General features: G+C 36.8%; 1 protein-coding gene across 1 annotated transcript in view; it reads left to right on the top strand.

The window, feature by feature from the left end:
• wwp2 (WW domain containing E3 ubiquitin protein ligase 2) overlaps window positions 1-22,723 on the top strand; it is a 200,460-nt gene that overhangs the window by 137,245 nt on the left and 40,492 nt on the right. Inside the window, exons 9-12 of the mRNA XM_060838011.1 lie at window positions 2,395-2,484; window positions 4,105-4,279; window positions 18,549-18,603; window positions 21,237-21,318. Coding sequence (XP_060693994.1) covers window positions 2,395-2,484; window positions 4,105-4,279; window positions 18,549-18,603; window positions 21,237-21,318 — 402 coding nt within the window. The remainder of the gene's footprint in view (window positions 1-2,394; window positions 2,485-4,104; window positions 4,280-18,548; window positions 18,604-21,236; window positions 21,319-22,723) is intronic.

Below are 22,723 nucleotides of genomic sequence, written 5' to 3'. Positions count from 1 at the left end.
GTGTTCATGTTGTATGCATTTGCTGATGATAAGGTGAGAATGTAAGTTGTGAGAATAATATAGCGAGGCTGCAGGAGGACTTGGACAGATGAACATAGCAGATGAATAATAATAATAATAATAAAGAAGTGTAGAAATATTCACTTTGATAGAAAAAGCAGAAAGGCAGAATAGTTCTTAAATAGTGAGAGTTTGGCAAATATGTGTCTAAAGCGATCTGGGTGTCCTTGTCTGTGAGTCATTAAAAGCTAGCATGCAGCAGCAGCAAACAAATAGGAGGGTACAAAGTATGTTGACATTCATTTTAAGGGTTTTTGTGCAGGAGTATAGTTTCCATGTAGTCATTTAGAGCCTTGATGAGGCTGCATATGTAGTAGTGTGTACAGTTTTGTTCTCAAATGAGGGATATATTTGACATACAGACAGTTTATCGTACGTTCACTAGATTAATTCCTGAGATCTTGGGATAGTTTTAGATGGAGAGATTGAGGCACTTGATCTGTATTTCCTAGAGTTTTGAAGAATGAGATATGATCTCATTGAAACTTGCAAAATTCTTAGAGAGCTTGACAGCTGGATATAGATCAGTTGTTTTCCCTATCTGATGACTCTTAAATCAGGGGACATAATCTGAGGGTAAAAGAGAGATCATTTAAGACTGAGATGAGGAGAAAAGTAGTGAATCTTTGGAGTTCTCAATTCCAGAGATGTGGAAGCTCAATCATAGAGAATGGATTGGGTTCACTCACTCCTACTATATGTGTATGTCAGTTGCATTATTATTTATTCTCGAAATTAGTAACTAGTATTCCTCACTGCTTTGACAGTTCAAAACCTGGTTAAATTGGGTCCTTTTAAAAACATGAATTCATTTAGTTTGGGAGAACAGGATCCTTTTAAAATGAATCTTGGAAACAACTGACAGTAAACTGAAGTAAAGAAAGGGAGCCAGTGTACCCTTGTCACCTGGGACCTGAACAATATGGGCAATCCTGTCTGGAATAGGAACAAATTATGGAGCATCACACATGGTCTGATCATAACAGGTACTTAGCTACATTAACCCATTATAATCTATACGTCATTTTAAAATGGAGAGATAGAGAAATGGAAATGTAAGTCCCATTTTTATTTTGTCATTAAACAGTTTAGATTAGATTAGATTGCCTACAATATGGGAACAGGCCCTTCGGCCTAACAAGTCCACACTGACCCTCCGAAGAGTAACCCACCCAGACTCATTCCCCTACCCTATATTTACCCTTGACCAATGCACCTAACACTATGGGCAATTTAGCATGACCAATTCACCTGACCTGCACATCTTTGGATTGTGGGAGGAGACCAGAGCACTCAGAGGAAACCCACGCAGACACTGGGAGAATGTGCAAACTCCACACAGACAGTCGCCCAAGGTTGGATTCGAACCAGAGTTGGAGCCTTTTCCTTATTTAGAAGTATTAAAATCTGGTGATTTCTAATCAGCCAAGTTCACTTTGGAGTGCTTTTTGAACATTTACGTCTAGTGAGTTTGGATGCACTTTAGGAAGTAGTGCCTTGAAAACACAGGTACAGAAAATGAAGGGACATGAATGAAAGTGTAACATTGGAGCAGGAGTAGGCCATCAATCCCCCAAGCCGGCTTTGCCATTTTAATTACCTGTCCTGACATATTACCCTACCCTTTGATATTTAGAAAGCTACTGTCTCTCTCTTGGACATATTCAATATTCGCACATCCACAACCTTTCAGAATGCAGCATTTCCTTTTCAGTAATAAATTCCTCTTCATCCTCTGAATTGCTTGTCCCCCTTTGAGACTTCTGCCTTAGGTCATGGACCCCTCCCCTTCCTCTCTTTCTCTTTCTATTTCACTTCTTGCGTTTAAATTAATTAATAATGTTTCAGTCACCAAATTGTTACCATCACAAAGTCCAGGCATTGATCTGAGAAGTCAACGTCATTTGTTAACTCTGATTTCTCTCCTCAGATGCTGTCAGACCTGAGCTTTCCCAGTGATTTCTATTTTTGTTTCTGATTTACAGCATGCGCAGTTCTTTCAGTTTTTATTTAATAATTGTATTTCTCAGGTTGTAATAATGCAAGTTAATTGTGATTTGGGGCAACATTATGAGAAACAAGTACTTCTGAGACAATCAGAAATCTTAAAAATGAGGAATAATATAAGTGAGCATATTTTTGTGCAAGTAGATAATACAAGCATCTTAAGTAATTTTGGAAAATCCAATGTTTGTGTACATTCAGAAACCACTGGAACTCAATCTTTCATTGAATATCGAAAAGTTTAACGTTATTATGTGGTGTATGTTTTATTGAAATATTGGAAGTAATTTAATACTGAAGTCTTATTTAGACTTATGGCTTATTTTTCAGATGGGAACAGCGAATGCTTCCTAATGGAAGAGTGTACTATGTGGATCACAATACCAAAACTACTACATGGGAGAGACCTCTACCACCAGGGTAAGTACAGGTCCACTAGGTATTATTGTATAGTAGAAATACTTCTTTAGAGCCACGCTATTAATCACAGTGAAATGTCCATTGCCCACCAGATGGACAAAACATGAAGCCCTGAAAGATTATCAAGACTGGTTGAGAATTAAGGATTCATGCTGATAACTGTGGGTGTAGCTGGCTGGCCCAACATTTATTATGTTATGACATGAAGACTGAGAGCCAAGTCAAATCAGCCTCCCTATCTTCGCAGCACAGTAAAAGTAAAAAATTCAATGACTCTCAAAGTTGACTCCAGTGGTACCTAAGCGGACTTTGTGTGTAATCAGTACCAGACTTCATGAATAACTGAAACCAGACATCTGGTTTAAAAGTTTAAACAAAAGTTTTTAAAAATGTATTAATAATACTGTAGCTTTAGCAGAAAAAAATTAAGCAACAAGGTATTCTAATTAATGCTGAAAATGTGTTGCTGGAAAAGTGCAGCAGGTCAGGCAGCATCCAAGGAACAGGAGATTTGACGTTTCGGGCATAAGCCCTTCTTCAGGAATGATCCCTGAAGAAGGGCTTATGCCGAAACGTCGAATCTCCTGTTCCTTGGATGCTGACTGATGTGCTGCGCTTTTCCAGCAACACATTTTCAGCTCTGATCTCCAGCATCTGCAGACCTCACTTTCTCCTATTCTAATTAATGCCTCTGATTTAAATCCAATTTTCTTTGATTCTAGCCCCCACTTTCACAAAGGCAGACAGAAAACAATGTTAAGAGATAAATCAAAAGAAAAACAAATGAGATCTAACTGTCCAGTTCTCTTAAGCAAACTCCAAGATCTGTAACATCACAGGCACATAGGGTTATATTTTGCTTGATTTCTGAAGACTCTAATGCATACGGATAGCTTCTGGTAGTCTCTGAAAAATGTTCATTTAATTCTTATAACTGAGATTCTATTCTCTGCACTTTGGATAAGCTGATAATGTGTTCCAGAGCTTGCTGCTCCTCTAACCAAACTGTTATATTGTGCAAATTTGCTTAGGCACATTGTGTACAGAAAAAGCAGGCCAATTACCACCCTATCAGTCTTCTTTCGATCATCCTTAGCATATGGACTGCAGCAGTTCAAGAAAGTAGCTCTGATCATGTCCTGACCTTTAAAATCAATTTGACGACGTCAAACCCTCAATATCAGATTTGCATTGTCATTTTCTATGGTGAAATTGTGTTTTGCCATTTTGATGAGGTTTCGCTGTTGAAAACAACATTAGACATTTAATACATTTCATTTCATGTTTTTGAAAGGATCAAATTCCTGCCATAGATAATAATTTAGCATAATTCAGTATTGTATTAAACGTTTTCAATAAAAGCAAAATACTGCAGATCCTGGAATTCAGAAATTGAACAACAGGAAATGCTGGGGAATCTTAGCAGGTCTAGCAGCTTCTGTGGAAAGAGAAACCGAGTTAACATTTCAAATCCAATGTTCTGAAGAAGAGTCACTCCACTCAGTATTAACTCTGTTTCTATCTCAGATACTGCCAGACCACCTAAATATTTTCACCACTTCCTGTTTTTATTTTAGAGCTCCAAAGTAACTCTAAATTGTGAATTCTTCATTTTTAAAGTTGGGAAAAACGAGTAGATCAACGCGGCAGGTTTTATTATGTGGACCATAATACTCGGACAACAACATGGCAACGGCCAACAGCCGAATCTGTTCGAAATTTTGAGCAGTGGCAGTCACAAAGGAATCAACTTCAGGGAGCCATGCAGCACTTCAACCAAAGGTTTTTATACCAGGTAAGATGAAGTGACTTTACATAATTTTATTTTCTTCATGTTCTTATGCATTTTACGTATTGCCTTTTGCTTTTAACTCTGAAGCACTTGACATTTCTTTTTCCCTATATTGGATCATATTCAGTATTTTTATTATTTGCATTCTATGAAAGTAAGCAATGGATTTTCTATTTTTGAAATTGAGTGAAAAGTATGTACAGAACTGGTTGAATTCTTCTGCGTTATCTATCTCCTTAGTAAGCTGAAAAATCAGTTACTGCAAAATATTAGACTTGATTTTGAGCAAATGCTGCAGTTGTATCCTTGAAAAATTTAGCATAACTGAGAATGATACCATATCTAAATATATTAGCATAATTTGTTCAACCTTGTGAGCCTTCATAATCCATACCATTTGGAACTGAGAAGTCAATCACATTACCTGCTCCTAGACCTTCATTCCAGATACTTTCTAGTCACCCTGTTAAATGATGAATGCACATCTCTGGAGCAAGTGGGACTTAAACCTGGTCTCCTGACTCAGAGGTAGGGATACTTCACCACAAGAACTCCTATATTTTTCTATCCTATCATTAATGTGATTGAGAACAACCTGAAGCAAACTGATCCTCCAACATTTCTCTTGATAGGAAAAGCCTTGCTCATTTTAAGAGAATAAAAGTAAAGGTGCAGAATTATGGATCAAGTATTGCATAACACTACATAGTATTTTGATATTTTATATGATTCATTGCTCGCTCAGCAGGTTTTGAAGGGGACGTCATTCAGTCTAATGGTTAAATTTATTGAGGTGCAGCCTTTTGAAGTAAAATGTTATCCATACCGTGAATTTGTCTTGGATACCCATCAGATGTTAGTGAATAAGGGACTATTCATGTTTTTGTACCTCTATTGTTTCTTGCACAAATCTTAGGAACGTAGAAAATAGGAACAGCAGAAGGCCATTTGGCCCTTTTGAGCCTGCTGCACCATTCAATATGATTGACTGATCTCCAAGTTAATATCCTATCCCTGATTTTTCCCTGTACCCTTTGATCCCTTTAGTTCTAAGAATTATATCTAACTCCTTCTTGAAAATATTCAGTGCTTCGGCAAAACCACTTTTTGTGGCAGAGAGAATTTCATAGGTTAACCACTCCCTGGGTGAGGAAAAGTTCTCCTCATCAGAGACCTAAATGGTCTACCCCGTATCCTTAAACTGTGATGCATGGTTTTGTACTCCCTGACCATTTATACATTTCTGTAAAGTTTCCTCTCGTGCTTCTAAACTGCAGTGAATGTAGTCCTAACCGATTCAATCTCTCTTATGTCAGTCCTGCTATCCCAGGAATCAGTCTGGTAAGCCTTTGTCACACTCTCTCCGTAGTCAGAACATGCTTCCTCCGATAACGGGATGAAAACTTCAGGTTGGTCTCACTAAGTCCCCAGGTAAAAACAATGACTGCAGATGCTGGAAACCAGATTTTGGATTAGTGGTGCTGGAAGAGCACAGCAGTTCAGGCAGCATCCGAGGAGCAGCAAAATCGACGTTTTGGGCAAAAGCCCTTCCTGATGAAGGGCTTTTGCCCGAAAGGTCAATTTTGCTGCTCCTCGGATACTCACTAAGTAACTGCTGTACAGCTGCAGCAGTTACTCCTGAACCCAAATCCTCTCGCTATGAACGCCAAAATGCCATTTGTCTTTTTCACCAACTCCTGCATCCACATGATGTGGAGGTGCCATTGTTGGACTGGGATGGGGACAAAGTTAAAAATCATACAATGCCAGTTTATAATTGATAAGATTTATTTGGAAGTACAAGCTTTCAGAGCGCTGCTCCTTCATCAGGTAGCTAGCTACTGAAAGCTTCTACTTCCAAATAAACCTGTTGGGACTATAAGCTGGAACTGTGTGATTTCTTTCTTTGCATCAAAATGATTACTATGAGCTACCGGTGTACAAGGACACCCAGATCTTATTGCATTTCCCCTTTCCCAATCTATCACTACATGCTGCCAAAGTGGATAACCTCACTTTTATCCACATAAGGCTTGATCTGCCAAGTACCTGCCCTCTCACTCAACCTGTCCAAATGAAGCTGAAGCATCTGGATCTTTCTCATATCTCACCCTCCCACCCAGCTTTCCAAACTTGAACGTATTCTATTTAGTTTCCTCATCTAAATCGTCATGAATAGTTTGGGTCCCAACTCTGAACTATGTCGTACCCCACTAATCACTGCCAGCTACTTGGAAAAAGACTCATTTATTCCTACTTTGTTTCCTGTCTGCTTACCAGTCCTCTATTGATGTCAGTACACTGGTCCCCAGTTCAATGTGCTTTAAGTTTACATACTAATTTCTTACATGCAACCTTATCAAAAGCTTTCTGAACCACATCCACTGGATCCCGCTTATCAACTTTACTAGTTAGATCCTCAAAAAAAAGATTCCAGTAGATTTGACAAGTGTGGCTTTCCTTTTGTAAATCGATGCAGCATATCCAATCCTGTCACAGTTTTCCAAATGCTCTTGCTATTAAATCATTTATAAAATGATTTTCCCCACTATCAGTGTCAGCCCTGTTTTGACTCTACCCCTTTTTAAAATAATGGGAATACATCAGTAATGCTTCAATCCATAGTAACTGCTGAATTCTATCAAATCTTGAGAGATGACCACCAGTACATTCACTATTTCTGGAGCTACTTACGTCAATACTCTGCAAGATAGATGATTGGATCCTAGAGATTTATCAACCTTTTAATCCCATCAGTTTCCCCAACAACATTTTCTTACTAACTTAAAAATCACACAACACCAAGTTATAGTCCAACAGGTTTAATTGGAAGCACTAGCTTTTGGAGTGCTGCTCCTTTATCAGGTGAAGGAGTGGCGCTCCAAAAGCTAGTGCTTCCAATTAAACCTGTTGGACTATAATCTGGTGTTGTGTGATTTTTAACTTTGTACACCCCAATCCAACATCGGCATCTCCAAATCATTCTTACTATCTGATTTTGTCAGTTAGTCCCATGCACTGTGTTCACAACATTTTTGAGATGTTGTTTGTACCCTCCTTTGTGAAGCTGAATGAAATAAATATTTAATTGGTCCGCCATCTCTCTCAGTCTCCTGTCCCCCTTGATCCACCCAGTATCCACATATCTTTGGTTTCCTTAATGATATCAGTGATATTGTTGACTGTGTTGTTCTCCAATTCCTCCTGGGGTTTACTCTTGAAGTCTAGTGGTAGCCTGAGAATATCACACATAAAATGAAGTCGCTTGTCTTTAAACATTTCCTTCCTTCTATCCTCATGCCTTTCTGTACTTTGCTGTCTTAGACTATAATTGTAAATTTTCTGATTAATAAACTGTTATAACACCTTCACCTTCTGTTGTATCCGGCTTCCTAATTTGTGAACATTCCACAGCAAGCTGACTTTTTCTTGTTAAGTTTTCTAGTTGCCATGTTATAACTGAATTATTTTGTTCCATATGTTTTATCTTGTTTTTGCCTGGTGCCTCTTTTAATTTGTACTAGATTTTAAAAAAAGGCTGTACACCCTACAGGTCTTTTTTTTCATTTCTTTGGTGGTATCAACTAATCTAATAGGTGTTTTCTTTTTCCTTCATTCTTCTCCACAGCATTCCATTCACTCTCTTGAATTTCAAATTTGCTTTTGTCGTTGCTGTTCTTGGAGGAAACAAAAACCTAGAGCTATCAAACCACTTTTTGCAATCCTGTTATTTTACTTAATTATCAAAATTGTTCAAGTGGTTTTAGAAAATCAATCTTTCTTAGTGGCCAAGTACTGCTTTTTTTGTTTGCAATCTACTTTTGTGACAGATTCAGATACCTCACACACTGTCTTATTATGTTGCTACTGATTGACTGACTGCAATTTGTCTTCTGGATTACTCATTATTATTGTCAACATTTGGTGGAGGCTTCTTGGATGGCTGCCACAGTCGGTCAACTGAGGATATTGAGGGCTGGTTGACTGGACATCTATCTTTGGATGTCGGCATAAATTCAGTCTAGACAGAAACAGTAAAGATATTCTATGATTGTTGCTGATATCGAGACTGGCAATAACTAAGCTGTCCAAATAATAATATATTTCACAAAAGAATAGTCAGCCAACAGAAGCATTTGTACTGGAAATTAGTAGCATATAATGAACTCATTGCAAACTGATTTTCTACGTTCATATGTAATGTGAATATTTTTCTTTAGTTTTGCTATCCATTTTCATCATATAACGTGATATGGCTCCCCTTCTAGAACATCAGAAAAATGTATTGCAATAAATGCAATTTGTAACTTCAAAGAAATAAATATATCAGTAACCAAAATAAAAATGAAAATTATAGTTGTCTTCACCTCAAGAGAATGTTTTCATCTGTTATTCTTTGCCTCTTGTTATTTCTCCTTTAAGGTTAAAACTGAGATTTTAATTGATAGCCAAATCAAGGATGCTTGGGGATCTGCAGCATAATAGTAGATTCCCATTTTGAAAGGATAATCACAAATTGCAGTCTGAGTTATATGTTTTCCTTCAAACAGGCAGGTTTTTCAAGCTGTCAAGTCTGATTTTATTCAAGCAGATTTTATCTGGCATGACTTAGTATGTGCAATAGGATTCTGCTGTGTTTACTTTTTAATATTTGAGAAAGAAAACAATATTCAAGTTTTCTTTTAGTCTTTTTGGTTGCTACAGAACCTTTATTATAAAATAAATATTTGCGGTGGTATAGTAGACTGTGGAATGCATTGGTTGTCCAGTCTGCATTAGTGAACAAAGGAGATATTGAAACTTGGTAAAAAGTGTAGTCTGTTGAGGAAAGGCAGTTTGGTGTAATGGGTGTTACCACTATGAGCATGGTTCTATTGGGTCATGTTTTGATCCACTTATGTTTAAGGTAGCATTAGAAAATAGAAAGACGTTGGCTGGTTCTTTGTTTTTCTGCTTTCAGTTTCTCAACATTTATTTGAATGGGTGGAAAATTATAGACTGATTACCACAATTACAAAAAGACCTGGTGATGTAAAGGTGTGAGATTGAAATTACAGCAAAAAGTTTTCGGATGTGAGTGTGAAGAAGTCTTACTGCACTTGAATGGAACTTTGATTGGATGGCAACTAGAATACTGTGTACATTTCTGACCTTCTTTCCTACCAAAGGATGAATAAATGTCTTTAATCACACTGTTTGGACATGTTTAGACACGCTTCTGGGGCAAATAGAAGTTGAACCTGGTCTCCCTGGCCCACCAGTAGGAACATTGCCATTCTACCACAGGAACCTGAATTAACCACATATCTTAAGGCACACCTAGGTTTGAACCAGATGTTTCTTGATCTTTAGTCACACACTCTGTCACTGAACTATAGTCATTTCCAAAGGAACAACATACTTATTGTGCAGGACAGGGTCACTGTGCAAATTGATATGATTTGGGAGGATTTTATTCTGTAGAGAGATCGCTACCAACAATTTAGAAGAATGATGGGTGATTTTATTGAAACATTTAACCTCTTAAGGCAGATGTTGGGAGGATGTTTTCTGTCACTAAGAGTTTAGAACTTACTCTCACAACAAGGATTGGCCATTTTGGACTGAGAAGAGTGGATCTTTGGAATTCTCTACTCAGCAACAGAGCCCTGGATACTTCATTGTTGAGCATATTCAAGGGAGATTTTGTTATATTTTTGGGTATAAATGCGTATAAGGATAATACAGGATTATGTTGAGATACAATCAGTGATCATATTGAAAGGTAGTACAGGCTCGACTGGCCAAATAACCAACTCCTACTCCTATTATATTCCTGAGCTCTGATGCAATAACAAGCTGAACCCCTGAGGTACATTTTGCTTACTATTTATTTCTGCTCAGTTGTATTATCAATGCTGCTGAGTTGTATATACTGTACATTTCCTTTGGTTTAGAAGATTTGAGATGTAGTTTTATTCTGTTTCTCTTTTAAATCATTTTCACTTTAATTTTGATCTACTAATTGTGGAAAAAGCTTCCAATAGAAGTTTGAAAGTGTTGAATTTAAGATTTATGTTGCAACTCAGACACCATGCTTCACTGTGTGCTATTTTACAGAATTATTGCCATGCAGAAGGAGGACATTGAGTCCATTACATTTGTGTCTTGGTGACCAAATCACTCCTTTTGCTAACAGCGTAGTTAGTTTTAACACCTTTGAAATGAGATGTTTTTACGGATAAATTTCTTTGTGGTTATGGTGAATGGCTTGCAAGGAGTACTATTCGACTTGCACTCCAGTTTTATGTTCTTATTTCTGACAAAGCATTTGAAGGTGAACACAGATGAGAGGAATGATACACCACTGGAGGCCACGAACTTGTGCACCTTCGTAGCCATTGCTATTAGCATAGCATTACTTTACTTTCTTGGTATGGCTTGAGGGTCAAAGGGCCTGTACTGTGCTGTACTGTTCTATGTTCTATTTCCACAATCATGTTTCTCAGTGACTACTCCATTGAAAAAAGTAATTGCAGTGACCATGTTTCTTCGGAGCTAGAGGGAATGAAGCTCAAAGTGCTGAAAATCGTTTTTTTAAGAAGCTGCATAGAATACCTGACAATTGATTTACAATTGCTCAAATTTATATTTTTGAATTAAAATAGTTTAAGAACTTGCATTTTGTGATAATCCTTGGCAATTGTTTTTTCAGAAGTAAATTTCTGAGCAACGAATTTCCTTTCTAACCCCTTTTTACTCCTCCAAAATGGTATTTTTCAGAAAATTAATGCTAAGTATTGGTAAACACAAGTAATTGCAGGACTCCTGAGGCATATTTCTGTTACAAGCAAAGGGAAATGGAAAATTCTTATCTTGTATTTCTGCATCCAAAGTTCAAAAGCTGCCTCATTAATCATACATTTTATTCAAGATACTGGATAAAAAGTTTGGGATTGATTTCCTGAGGAAAATTGTATCAATTTTGCATTTAATTTTTAACTCTCTTCTCTCCCAGCCATTAATTGTTAAACCCTCTTGAGAATTGGCAAACACTGATAATTAAAGTCCAGAAATATAAAAGTCAGATGTGTTCTGACATTTACTACCCACTTACTCGTGAAGTTGTCCTTGCCAGAAGTTGAGAATCAAAATCTGACAATTGTCTGTCAAATACAAGGAACATTTATTTTACTCTTGATTTCTTTAAAGTTTGCCTTCTTAATTCTTTAATGGACAAAAGCTGGGATATTGGAAAACATCCTAACTGAAAATCTTTTGGAGCTTATTTATTTAGCCATGAATGTGCCAACCATACAAGCTTATATTTTGAAGATGGAATATCCAAGTCTAACTGCAAAATGTCCAACATTCTTTGGTGACTTTTCCATGAAAATGGATGTTTTTAAAATCCTGTAATGCTGTAATTGAGATAACTTATTAAATGCAGCAGTGTTCAAGAAAAGGAAAGAACCCCCTGGTTTCTATAAAGTTTTAGTGTTTCAGCACAAATTTTAGTTCAATTTGTAACACTGGATGAATTGGGCAGTGGTTAGAGTGGGGAGTGTGCATATAGGCGGCAGACATTGATGTTGCTCTTGGCATATGACCTGTGTAATTCCATTTGACTGACTGGCTGCCTGTCTACGTGATAAATGGAACTTCTGACACAACTCTGCAGACCTATTTCAAGTAGGGATGCACCTCTAAAACAGCTAGCACTCTTCCACTATAATGTTTGCTTGTAGAAGACTGGGGAAGATTGCTGTAGCGCAGTTAAGTGATTGGCTGATTTTTTTGAAACCTCTGGTGGAGGAAATGAGGGTATGGATGGAACAGATGTTTCCCAGAAACTGCAAGAACAACTCAAAGGTCATAATATAGCAGCGCCTGACAGATCACTGCGATCTACTTCACCCGGATTTGAGTTCCATTTGAAAAGAGGCACCACAGCAAAGAGGAATGGTTTTGCAGCAACATCTGATCGTTTATGTAATGGACAAAGACCAATCTGGCAACTTGCTTGAGTAGGATGCCTGGCATATTGTTTGTGATCCTTTGTTTACTTCAACAACATTCACAACTTTTACTTGAAGATGTTTGCCTTTATCTGCTATTCTATCTTCTGTCCTTTTTCTCTTTCTTTTCTACATTCCACTTGATAGCAGGAGACCTCTGCATGGCAAAACACATCCACCAAAGAATGGATGCAGAATATGCACACAGCCTGTTCAGAGATGTTATGATACATCAGGTTTCCTGGTTCAGAGGTACCACTGTGCCACAATACTCTGTGGATGCAGTGTTATATACACAGTTGTTTCCAGGCACAAGCGATCATTATCACTAAGTAAACCAGAGGAATTTGCATATGATTAAACACCCAGTATGACTGGGCAATACCAGATACTGACAGCAGGGTCAGCATTGGAAACATTTTGAACAGACTGCAAGATCCCCTTCCTACAAAAACAGAAAGTTCTGGAGAAAGTCAGCAGGTCTGGCAACATCTATGGACAGTTAATGTTTCGGTCCAGTGACCCTTCTTCAGTTCTGCTGATGAGTTTGCAGATCACACAAAGCATGGGAGACTTGTAATATAGAGTACTGATTCTGAAGGTTTTGCAGGAGTAGAGAAACCTGTGTGTATATGTTATTAAATGTGGTTGGATGAGTATTGAGAGTGGTTAATAAAGTATACAGTATTCTGGGCTTCATTAATAGAGACGTAGAGTATATGCACAGGAACATTATTATGCGTTTTGCAAAAGAAGCAAATGTGAGGTGAGAATTTATTTTCGTACAAAACTTAGGTTAGGTATAAAAGGCACTGTCTGAAAGTGTGGTTTTTTTGAGCATTTAAGAAGGCACAGGATCAATATTTAAATATTTTAGTTGCAGAAAAAAAGACAGGAAATTGGCACTGCTAAAATGCTTCCAGAGCCAGTGCAGACATGACAGTCCAAATGGCCTCTTTCTGCACTACAGTGATCTGTGACAGAGATGAAGAGTTCAGTTCCTGAGAATATGTGAGGCACCACATGAAATATTGTAAAAGTTTAAGTTTCCGATTGGAAATGTGCAGGTGTCAGTCTCTAGCCTGTGTTGTGCAACTTAAAGTGCAACATCAGCACCCTGCTATCTACTTTGAAGAATGTGGTCACTTCCAGAAATGTTCAGCTAAACTCTCTAAGAAAGTATAGGTCTTTGCAACTTTACTGAAATTTTCGGACTGTAATCATGCAGGCTATGGTTTCCACATTTGAGAGACCCTGAGTAGTGGACTGATTAATGGACTGAAAAGATGAAGTTTTTAAAAAGTCAAATCACTTGCAATCAGAGATTCATGGGATTAGTGAGTCTTACATGCATGGGATTAGCAATGGTGTGATAGGGGACAAATATATTGGTCCCTGTCACAATGCAATTATATCTATTGGTTTTCCATTCTCTGAACCATTATCCACTATAGTCTGAGTCAGCAACGTACCGAGCACCTTCCAAGATTTTATAACCTATAATCCACTTCTCACAATCCCAAGCACTTAAATTGCTGGCTGTGGCATCTCAAGGGACTCAATATAATAAACAGCAGCCTTCTACCACTTTACTGAGGTTACCAAAGGAATAAAAACACTCGAGTAAGAAATGAATAAAGACATAACTTTTGCAAGTAAATTCATCATGTGTAACATTTTGCGCTTTAATTTTCATTGTGGTTTAATAGCAGCAATATTATCATCATTGGCATAGAAATGTTTTGGATGGTTTGTGTTCTTTCATGCAAAATGAAGGCTTTGTGTTCTTTCATACAAAATAAAGGGAATGGTGAAGTTTATGAGGAGATTTGCAGTGCAGAAGGACTCAGTATAACTTTTGAGAACAGGAAAGTTATCTAGTCCCTGGAATCATTGAGTCCTCAGATTTCTTATCACAAAGTCTGAAGTGGACCTTCTCTTCCTGCTTTTTCTCCTTCAACCTGGTCTAGATTCTGTAATGAGCACTACTGCCTTTCATGGCCTCGTCCAAATGCACATCGCTTTAATGCCAAGTTCTGCATTGTACCACATATCATTACAAAGCAAGAAACTCTGGCTGGGGTATGTTGCAGACAATCCATTGATACTGATCGAAAAGTTAACCCTGTCTTGGCCTCTCCAGGGTGCGTTCAATAATTATCCTGGTAGTCCCCTGGCTACAGTGCTATGTTATATCTAAGATTTGGACAGTTTTGAGTTAAAGAAGGGTGTTCTTAGCCATCTCTATGGGAAGTAATCCCCTCCAACATTAGCCATCTAGATGCATTCTGAAAGAGTAGAATGTTGGGGGATAGTTGAGGCTTGCAGGATAAATGAATCCTGTCATCATATCAGTACCTGGGTAAAGATAAATATGATGTTATTTCTTTAATTTTCTAGTAATTGATTATGGTAGCTTTTCTGGTGACAATTCCCAATGGCTGGATTCTGGTGTATAACAATGTTCAGGCAGTAATGAATTTGAGAGCCCTTTCCAAAATATAGCCTCTGTATTCAACAGGCAGTAGATTCCGTTGTAGAAGTCCGTCAAAGTTTATGATTACCTGATTGGAAAACATAGCCCCCATTCAACACTGATCTTTCACTGGATTCAAGAAAGTGCCTGGCATGGGCATCCCTAGATTACTTCAGATTTGCAGCTGTGCAAGATTCTTTGCTGCTTGTTTAAGCTGCTACTTCTGTTGTATTTCCTGTTACATTTTTTCTTTTCTGTGTATGAAACTAAGAATAGGTAAAACCATAATTAAGAAAAAAGGATGATAATGCAGAATAAATGTTCAAAAAGCAATCTAGAATCTAGCTACTTTCCCAGAAAACCATGCAAGTCATAGGCAATGACAATCTCCAACGAGAGTGTCTAGGTATCTCCCTATTACTATCTATACTACAGAAACTGAATTTGACCAACCATTTAAATACTGCAGCTACAACAGACTGGAAATTCTGTGATTATAACTCAGCACTCACTCGCTGTAACCTGACCACCATCCCACAAGACACAAATAGAATAGAATAAGGCACAATGATAGAATACTCTCGAATTAGCTGCATTCATGCAGGAAAGTCAAAAACTACTCTAAAGGCTCAGTACAAACCTCATCCACCACCTATAAGTTTACTCCCTTCAGTAATGGATCACTGCAGCAACTTACCAAAGCTTCTTGAACAGCACCTTTCAAACCTACAATCTTGACCAATCAGAAGCACAAGGACAACATATGCAGGCAAACATCTCCAAATTGCACACTGTACTGTTTGAGAACTATATTGCTACACCTGTACTGTTATTGGATAAAACTCCTGTAACTTTCTGCATAACACAATTGTGAATGTTCAAGAAGGTGGCCACCAACACCTTAAGGACAAATAGGAATGAGCAGCAAAAGGGGAACTTGCTGATGATACTCACATCTTGGGAAAGAATTTTTAAAAAGACAATCTTACTATCCAATAAACTGCAACTAAGTGCCTCATTTAAGTACATAAACTGTGGATCTGAGAAGCCATTCCCACTATAGTTCATGGGTAGATCAGGGACTGCCCAGAACTTGTCTCATTTTGATTTAAAATTGGATTTGGGTCCTCTATATATAATAGATGTTTATCAACGTGTGAAACTCCAACTGCTGGGGGGGAGCAACATTTCTAAACCAAAAACTGAGATTTAAATCATGACGGCAGGAAAGATTTGGAGCAGTAAGTGCCAAAAATAAATTTAGTTTAATTTTTGCAACAAATTTTAATTTATGCAGGCATTCAACAATACAAAAATAAAATGACACATACCTAGGAATACTAAAGGCAATATATTCTTCATGGACATATAAATAACTGAATAATCTGTTCAAATCATTTGTTGTGTTACTATCAATTAGGTTCTCAAACAACATTTACTGCACATCAAGATACAGATTATATTGACAGTACATTAAATGTGAATTTATTCAGAACTCTCATTGAGAAATGTCACAGAAATCATTTTCAGCTTGAATTAGAAATATTTTTAATTATGTACTTAATGAACTGCAAATGGAAGTTTGTGATTTGGATTCGTTACATTCTAAGAACCACATTTAGTGTTTACTCCAAGCAGTTTCTGCAGTTTGCAATATGAATTTATAGAGAGCATAACCCAGCAGAAGTTTCATGGATATCACCATTTAATCCTGGCAATGATGGAATCAATTTGGGAGATCCTTATGGATAATAGACCTTTTACAAGATGTCTTCACATAGGTTTTTGTTACATACTTGGAAATCATGAAATAAGTGAAAAGACTTTAAATGAAGCATTGATTTCTTGAGGAATTAATGTTAAAACCAGAATTAGGTTCCTTGAGTTTTCCTTATCAGAGAAGCAAAAGCAATGCGGTGCTTTAAATGCCTGATTTCTGTGTTGGTAAATTAAGTAACTGTTAATGTAAAATAAATATAAAAGCATTGAAGAAAAATGTAGCATTTCTACTGATAGTAGAGTACTAATTTAGAGTACTTTCTAAGTATTTGATCTAGGAAACATCCCAATCATTATAGATATGAGACATAAGGGAAAGAATAAAAATACACTGAATAACTTATCTTTTAACTTATTGAAACAATTTTTTATAATTAATTTTTTTGTTCCTGTTACCCACAAATTCTTTCACTAATCTCCCAACTGAGTACTTTTGCTGTCTCACATGTCGTTTGAATCTTTACTGTGTTCCCCTCTGTATAAGAAAACTCACTGTGATTGATCAACTAGACTGGAATTCAGTTCATCAAAGGATTCAGTCTATTTTCCCTACTGATAAGAAGGCACTGAGCATGCATCAGCTGAGAGTATCAAATTTGAGTGATCCTAAAAGTAGCCCTTGAAATCCTAAGTTGGAGATCTGGATTGGAGACAAACAGTCAAATATTTGAACAACACAATCAATTCCATCAAATCTTCTAAGCCAAGTAGGTAAAACCAATGATGAAGTCCTTGGGACATTAGGGGAAGCTTAGGCCTAGTGGTATTATTGCTGGACAGTTAATCCAGAGACAAAGGTAATATTCCAAGACCCCAGATTTGAATTTTAGACAAAGGGCAGTAAAGTTGTTGCTATGCCCCAACTAGGATTTGGAGCTCAAAATAAAGGCATCTGATCATGACTAATATTTTGGCAGATGATGGAATTTGAATTCAATAAAAATCTAGAATTAAGAGCCTAATGATGACCATGAAGCGAATGTCAATTGTTGGGAAAACCCATCTGGTTCATTAATGTCCTTTAGGGAAGGAAACTGCCATCGCTACCTGGTCTGGCCGACATGTGACTCCAGGCCTGCGGCAATGTGGTTGACTTTTAACTGTATTCTGGGCATATAAGGATGGGCAATGAATGTTGGCCTCATCTGTGATGAATAAAAAACAGTCTAATATGTTATGGAAGCTTTTATCTAATACAGTGGAATTAAATTGACCATTTCAGTATTCATGATTTCAATGATATTTCTGTAGTATATTTGTGAAAAAAAGTTCAAAATGGATCACCCTAACCAATGCCAAGTACTTGTGGCGCAACACTGTGCTAGTAATGTAAATACCAAAACATTAGTCATGATCAGTTTCCTTTACTCTGAGCTGCACAGCTTGGTTGGGGCAGAGCAGCCACCTCATTGCCATTCATTTACATTCAGAATAAAGGTGCTTTTGTGAGCATGAATAAAACATTCATAGTGGGGAAGGGCGTCTGTCTGGAAAGAACATGAATGTCCCCTTAGTTATAATTTACATAGCAGCATACTGCTTACATTAACAGCACATTGAGAAAGGTTGAACACACACTGCAGGCAGGAAGCTTGGGCGTACACACCATGCAGTAATGATTTCATTAGAACAGCCTGTGATTTCTGTGTGTAGATCTTGGAGAGAAGGGGAGAGACGCACAGCAGCACAGTGCGATTTCAACTGACTGAGCCAACAGTATCAGTCAAAGCGTTAGGACAGTTAGTGTTCTATAATTGATCCATGAAAAAGTTTTAAATTAATTGTCTAGATCTCTTATACTGTGCTTTAGTGATTTGATTGCTTCAGAAAACCCAGTTTTAATTACATTTGAAAGATGAAGATTTCTGCAGCAACTAAATTTGAAGAATTGATTAAAAAAAGAAGAGACCTGTTGGGAGATACTCAAAAAAAAACACATTATGATGTGATAAAGCGGTCTTAATATCTTAACCATTCTGTCGAATAACAATGTGCTGGATTTCTATTTTTTTTGTTATAGCCATCTGGAATCTCTACTGACAATGATGCTCTCGGTCCTTTGCTTGCTGGCTGGGGTAAGTAGTCGTGATTAGAACTTCATTAAGCTGAGCTTTTTAATTCTATATAGTATTAAATTGATTGAATTTTGTAGCTGTGTTTGCAACTTATGTCAACAATTGTAAACCAGAAGAATTTGGTATTGTTTAGTAGTTACGTAAATGTTTTGAAATTTGGTGAAGTAGTTTCCTTTTCTGTGCTAAAAATACAATCTCTGTCTTGATTTTCATTTATTTGGAAAATCAGCTATGGCAGGCAAGCCATGTGGTCATGAATTATTTAGTGAAAATCACTAATAAGAGTTGTACTTTGCTTTTCACTTCAACATTTTCAGTTTTTTTTTAGATGCTATTTTGATGGAAGTGTTTATTTGGTGCATAAATGATATGTACCCATATGAAATGCTATGCAAAAGAGAAACTAAATTGTAACTCTATAAGAAAAATCCTAATGCTTTGTCATTCACAGGAAGGAGACAGGAATAATGATAAATGAACATTCATCATGTAGCCCTAGCCTCTACTGAAATGTATTGATCCTAATATATTGAGACCATAGCACAATTTTCCAAGAACATATTAATAGACAGGGAAATCTACTCATGCCTTTCCTGTTTTTTTTCAATGTTGTGCAGTTTGGTTTGGTGTTGAACCTTGGGTCCATTAACTCATCCTGTGCATTGTCATTTGTTGCTGCTGCTGCTTAAGAGTATTAGCAGGCAGATCAGAAATGTTTAGTGCCCAATCGTCTATTTTTTAAAGTTTGGAGATGATTGTCATTTTGATATTTATAGCCTGTGGGAACATATCTGCAATTTACTTGGGAGCTTCTCAAACCCTGTGACAATGTTAATGACATTGAGATCTTGGTGTGAGGGGAATCTTTCAAGTCAGCATAGGGAATGTTTATAAATGGAAATTTATTTTAATGATCTGTGAGGCATACTACAATTCAAGACAACTGGTAGTGTATCAGTGTGACATAATGCGATGAACCACGTAGGACTTGGGCACTTCCTAAAGTGTGTATTCCAAGAATGTCAATTTCCTGATCCCTGCCCTCCCCGTACTTTTTAAATCCCTTACAAAATTGGTGCACATAGCCCTCCGAGCTTAGAAGGTATTTTGCTTTGATTTTCTTTCTATTTTTAGCTTAAACATTGCTGTCTTTTTCAGTATAAAAGAGCAAAAGAGACACATTATCATATCCCATGTGACAAACAAACTTTACAGGTAGACCCTTGTTGATTTTGGACAAAACAAGTTAATTGCCTAACCTTGTCTTGCCTGTAAAGCAGTGACTTTTCATTATGAATTGGCAACAGGAGGTATGATTTCAGTCGGGTACACTGCTGAGTATTATTGTATTTTTCTTTCAATTTTCCCATAAAGTATGAGACTTCTTAGCTCCAATACATTCAACAATTTTGTTGTAAGCTGAGAGCGATTAACTAAATCAAACCCAAGCACTTCCGTGGATTTCATTACTTCTGGCTTTCTACAAAAATCTTCGTATATAGTTTTAGGGAAAAATGAATGATTGCAGCTACTTTTTTGACGACTGCAAAGTTCATACAATTTTGTATCTTTCAGTAGTCATTATTATAATTTACATCTGGAGTTGATTTGCTTTAATTAAAAGCACGAGTGTATAGATATTGAATACATTTTAACTGCATTGAACAATAGATCATTGAAATAAATGACAATTTTATTAGTGAGTGGGCTGGATCATTCATAATTTAACTTGGTTGTTTTTCTCAAAGCCAAATATGTGTGTTCCACAATGCTAGTGGGTGGCAAGATAGTCCTCTTGCTTGTAGCAAAAGGAAAGCAATAATTCAATCATTTGCTGGGCTTAGTGAAGTTATTGAACTTTCCATGACTTTTCTTATGATTCTCAAAGTAGACATTTGGCTTTGTCTGATAAATTGCCCCTTTCCTCATGATGATAAAGAACAGTTTCATTTAAAGGAAACTAGTAGATCTTTATGAAGGTACAGGAGACATAAGCATCAGCTGTGAATTAACTATAATGGCAGGAGAAATGCATTTTTTGAGATTGATTTTTAAACATTGATTTGCCTTATGCACCACTTCTTATAAGTCCTGTTACCTGAATCAATCCTTTGGAAGAAAGAATTTCAAAGGAACAGCAACAAATCGTTAAGTTTTAAACCTCACTGACCTCAAGCACCTGTGGTGTTCAATGAAACTACTGGCAAGAGGCTCAATTTTTCACACCATAGGGCAGGTTTTATTTCCTCTGAGGTGGGACATAAAAACTTTCAAGCCAACTGTGACAATTTTGTGATAATGGACAATGTTGACTATCGGCCTGTCTGGGGATTTCAACTCATGACTCCAAATAACACTAAAAGCATATGACAGTCTCTACTGGTGCTTTACTGTCCTTTCACAGATAAAGTAAATGTTGCTATTGATTTGCCACTTGATTAGACTTTCTGATGATGCACTGTATTCCCCAGACTATTTGGCTTTGTTTATAAAGTACATCAGATTACCTAATTATATAATTAGAAATTAATAAAGTAGCAGAAAATCCACTGAGTAATATGTATATACTTGTAAAAATTTTTTATATTTGTATTGCCAGATTGATAAAATGTCTGATCTTTTCCTTTCCCCAGAGAAGCGGCAAGATAATGGACGAGTCTATTTTGTTAATCATAATACAAGGACAACTCAGTGGGAGGACCCAAGAACTCAAGGGTAAGCGTGGATAAAATTTTAAAATATTGAAATAAGTATACTTAACAATGGGTTGCCTTATGCTGGGGATGTCTGTTTCAATGGTATTTCATTTTTAAAGAATTTATTTTCATTGCAGCAAAGTATCCTGTCTGTCTGGTAATATCTAATTAAAATTTATATAAAACATAATATATATCGGTCATTAAGATTTGCAACATTTTATCTGAATGTGTGTTGATAAATAATAAGGAGCATACTAAGCATTCGGATCTCGGTCACGTTGAGAGCAAATATTGTACTGTGCTGTTTCCGGCATAATTAAATCATACTTTGAATTTAATTTTTTTTCCCCATTTCTTTTGCGTTTTTCATTTTTATCCCTATTTTTGAGGTAAACTGATACTTTATTTCAATTTTTCTTAGATTTTCCCTCAGTCATATTTAATTTTGCAGTCTAGCATTGGAGTTCATTGCATAAGAGTTGACCTGTGAATGCATTTTGATCTTTAAATTTGATCAGTTCATGTTTATATTCATTACCATTCTTTAGCTTTATCGATTCTGTACTTACAACCAGTATTATATTAGAGTTAGTGCCAAGTACTTTATGGGATGGAGGAAAAGAAACCCCAATGGATAATCTTCACCAGGCTGAACCTGAGCACCTCCTGGCACATGGCTACAAGCGGCACTAGAGGTTTCTGAGAAACTGGTTACGTGTCCCATCTCTGACAGCCATAGGATGTGTGCGCACTGAGCGAGACTAATGAACAACAGAGTAACAGATCTTAAAAATAAAATGTAAATTCTGATCCTATAGCTTCTCTGAATATGCAAGAAAGCTGGGTTAGTTGGAACCATTGCTAACTCAGTAGGTAAACATGTAAATCCTTTTGCAGAGAACATTCACTTCTAAATGGAATTGGACACATTTTTAACAAGTATCCATGCAGCTAGAAATATTATTTATGAAATCAATTCAGCTACTTACAAATGTTTGCATGACTTAGTATTTTTTTGCATTGTATTGTTAATCTGTTACTTTTGTTCCAATATTACCACTGCTAATCTTCTATTGTTCATTATGTACTTAATTTAGCCTATGCTACATGTTCTAATTATTTACTGCAGACTCTGAAATATTGCACTTGAAATGGACAGTTTAATTGGCTGCTGTACTGAATCATGCATCACTGCCACAGAAGAGTTTAGTTCAGCTTAGATCTGAGTTATAGATGACCAATCTCATCTGGTTAAAAAGGAAACCTTTAGTATGTAGCTGCAACATGTATCAAAGACAAAAGTATAAAATATCCAAGTCAATCCTGCAAGAAGACGGGTTAACCAACCTTTGAGAATCCGATAATAGGGATATTAATCTATGTTACTCACATATGCATGAATCTACTAAAATATATATTTA

The sequence above is a fragment of the Hemiscyllium ocellatum genome, chromosome 17 (assembly GCF_020745735.1).
Source record: "Hemiscyllium ocellatum isolate sHemOce1 chromosome 17, sHemOce1.pat.X.cur, whole genome shotgun sequence".
NCBI classification, from domain to species: Eukaryota; Metazoa; Chordata; class Chondrichthyes; order Orectolobiformes; family Hemiscylliidae; genus Hemiscyllium; species Hemiscyllium ocellatum.
Note: the sequence above shows the minus strand (reverse complement) of the source record. Positions and strands in the feature narration are given on the sequence as shown.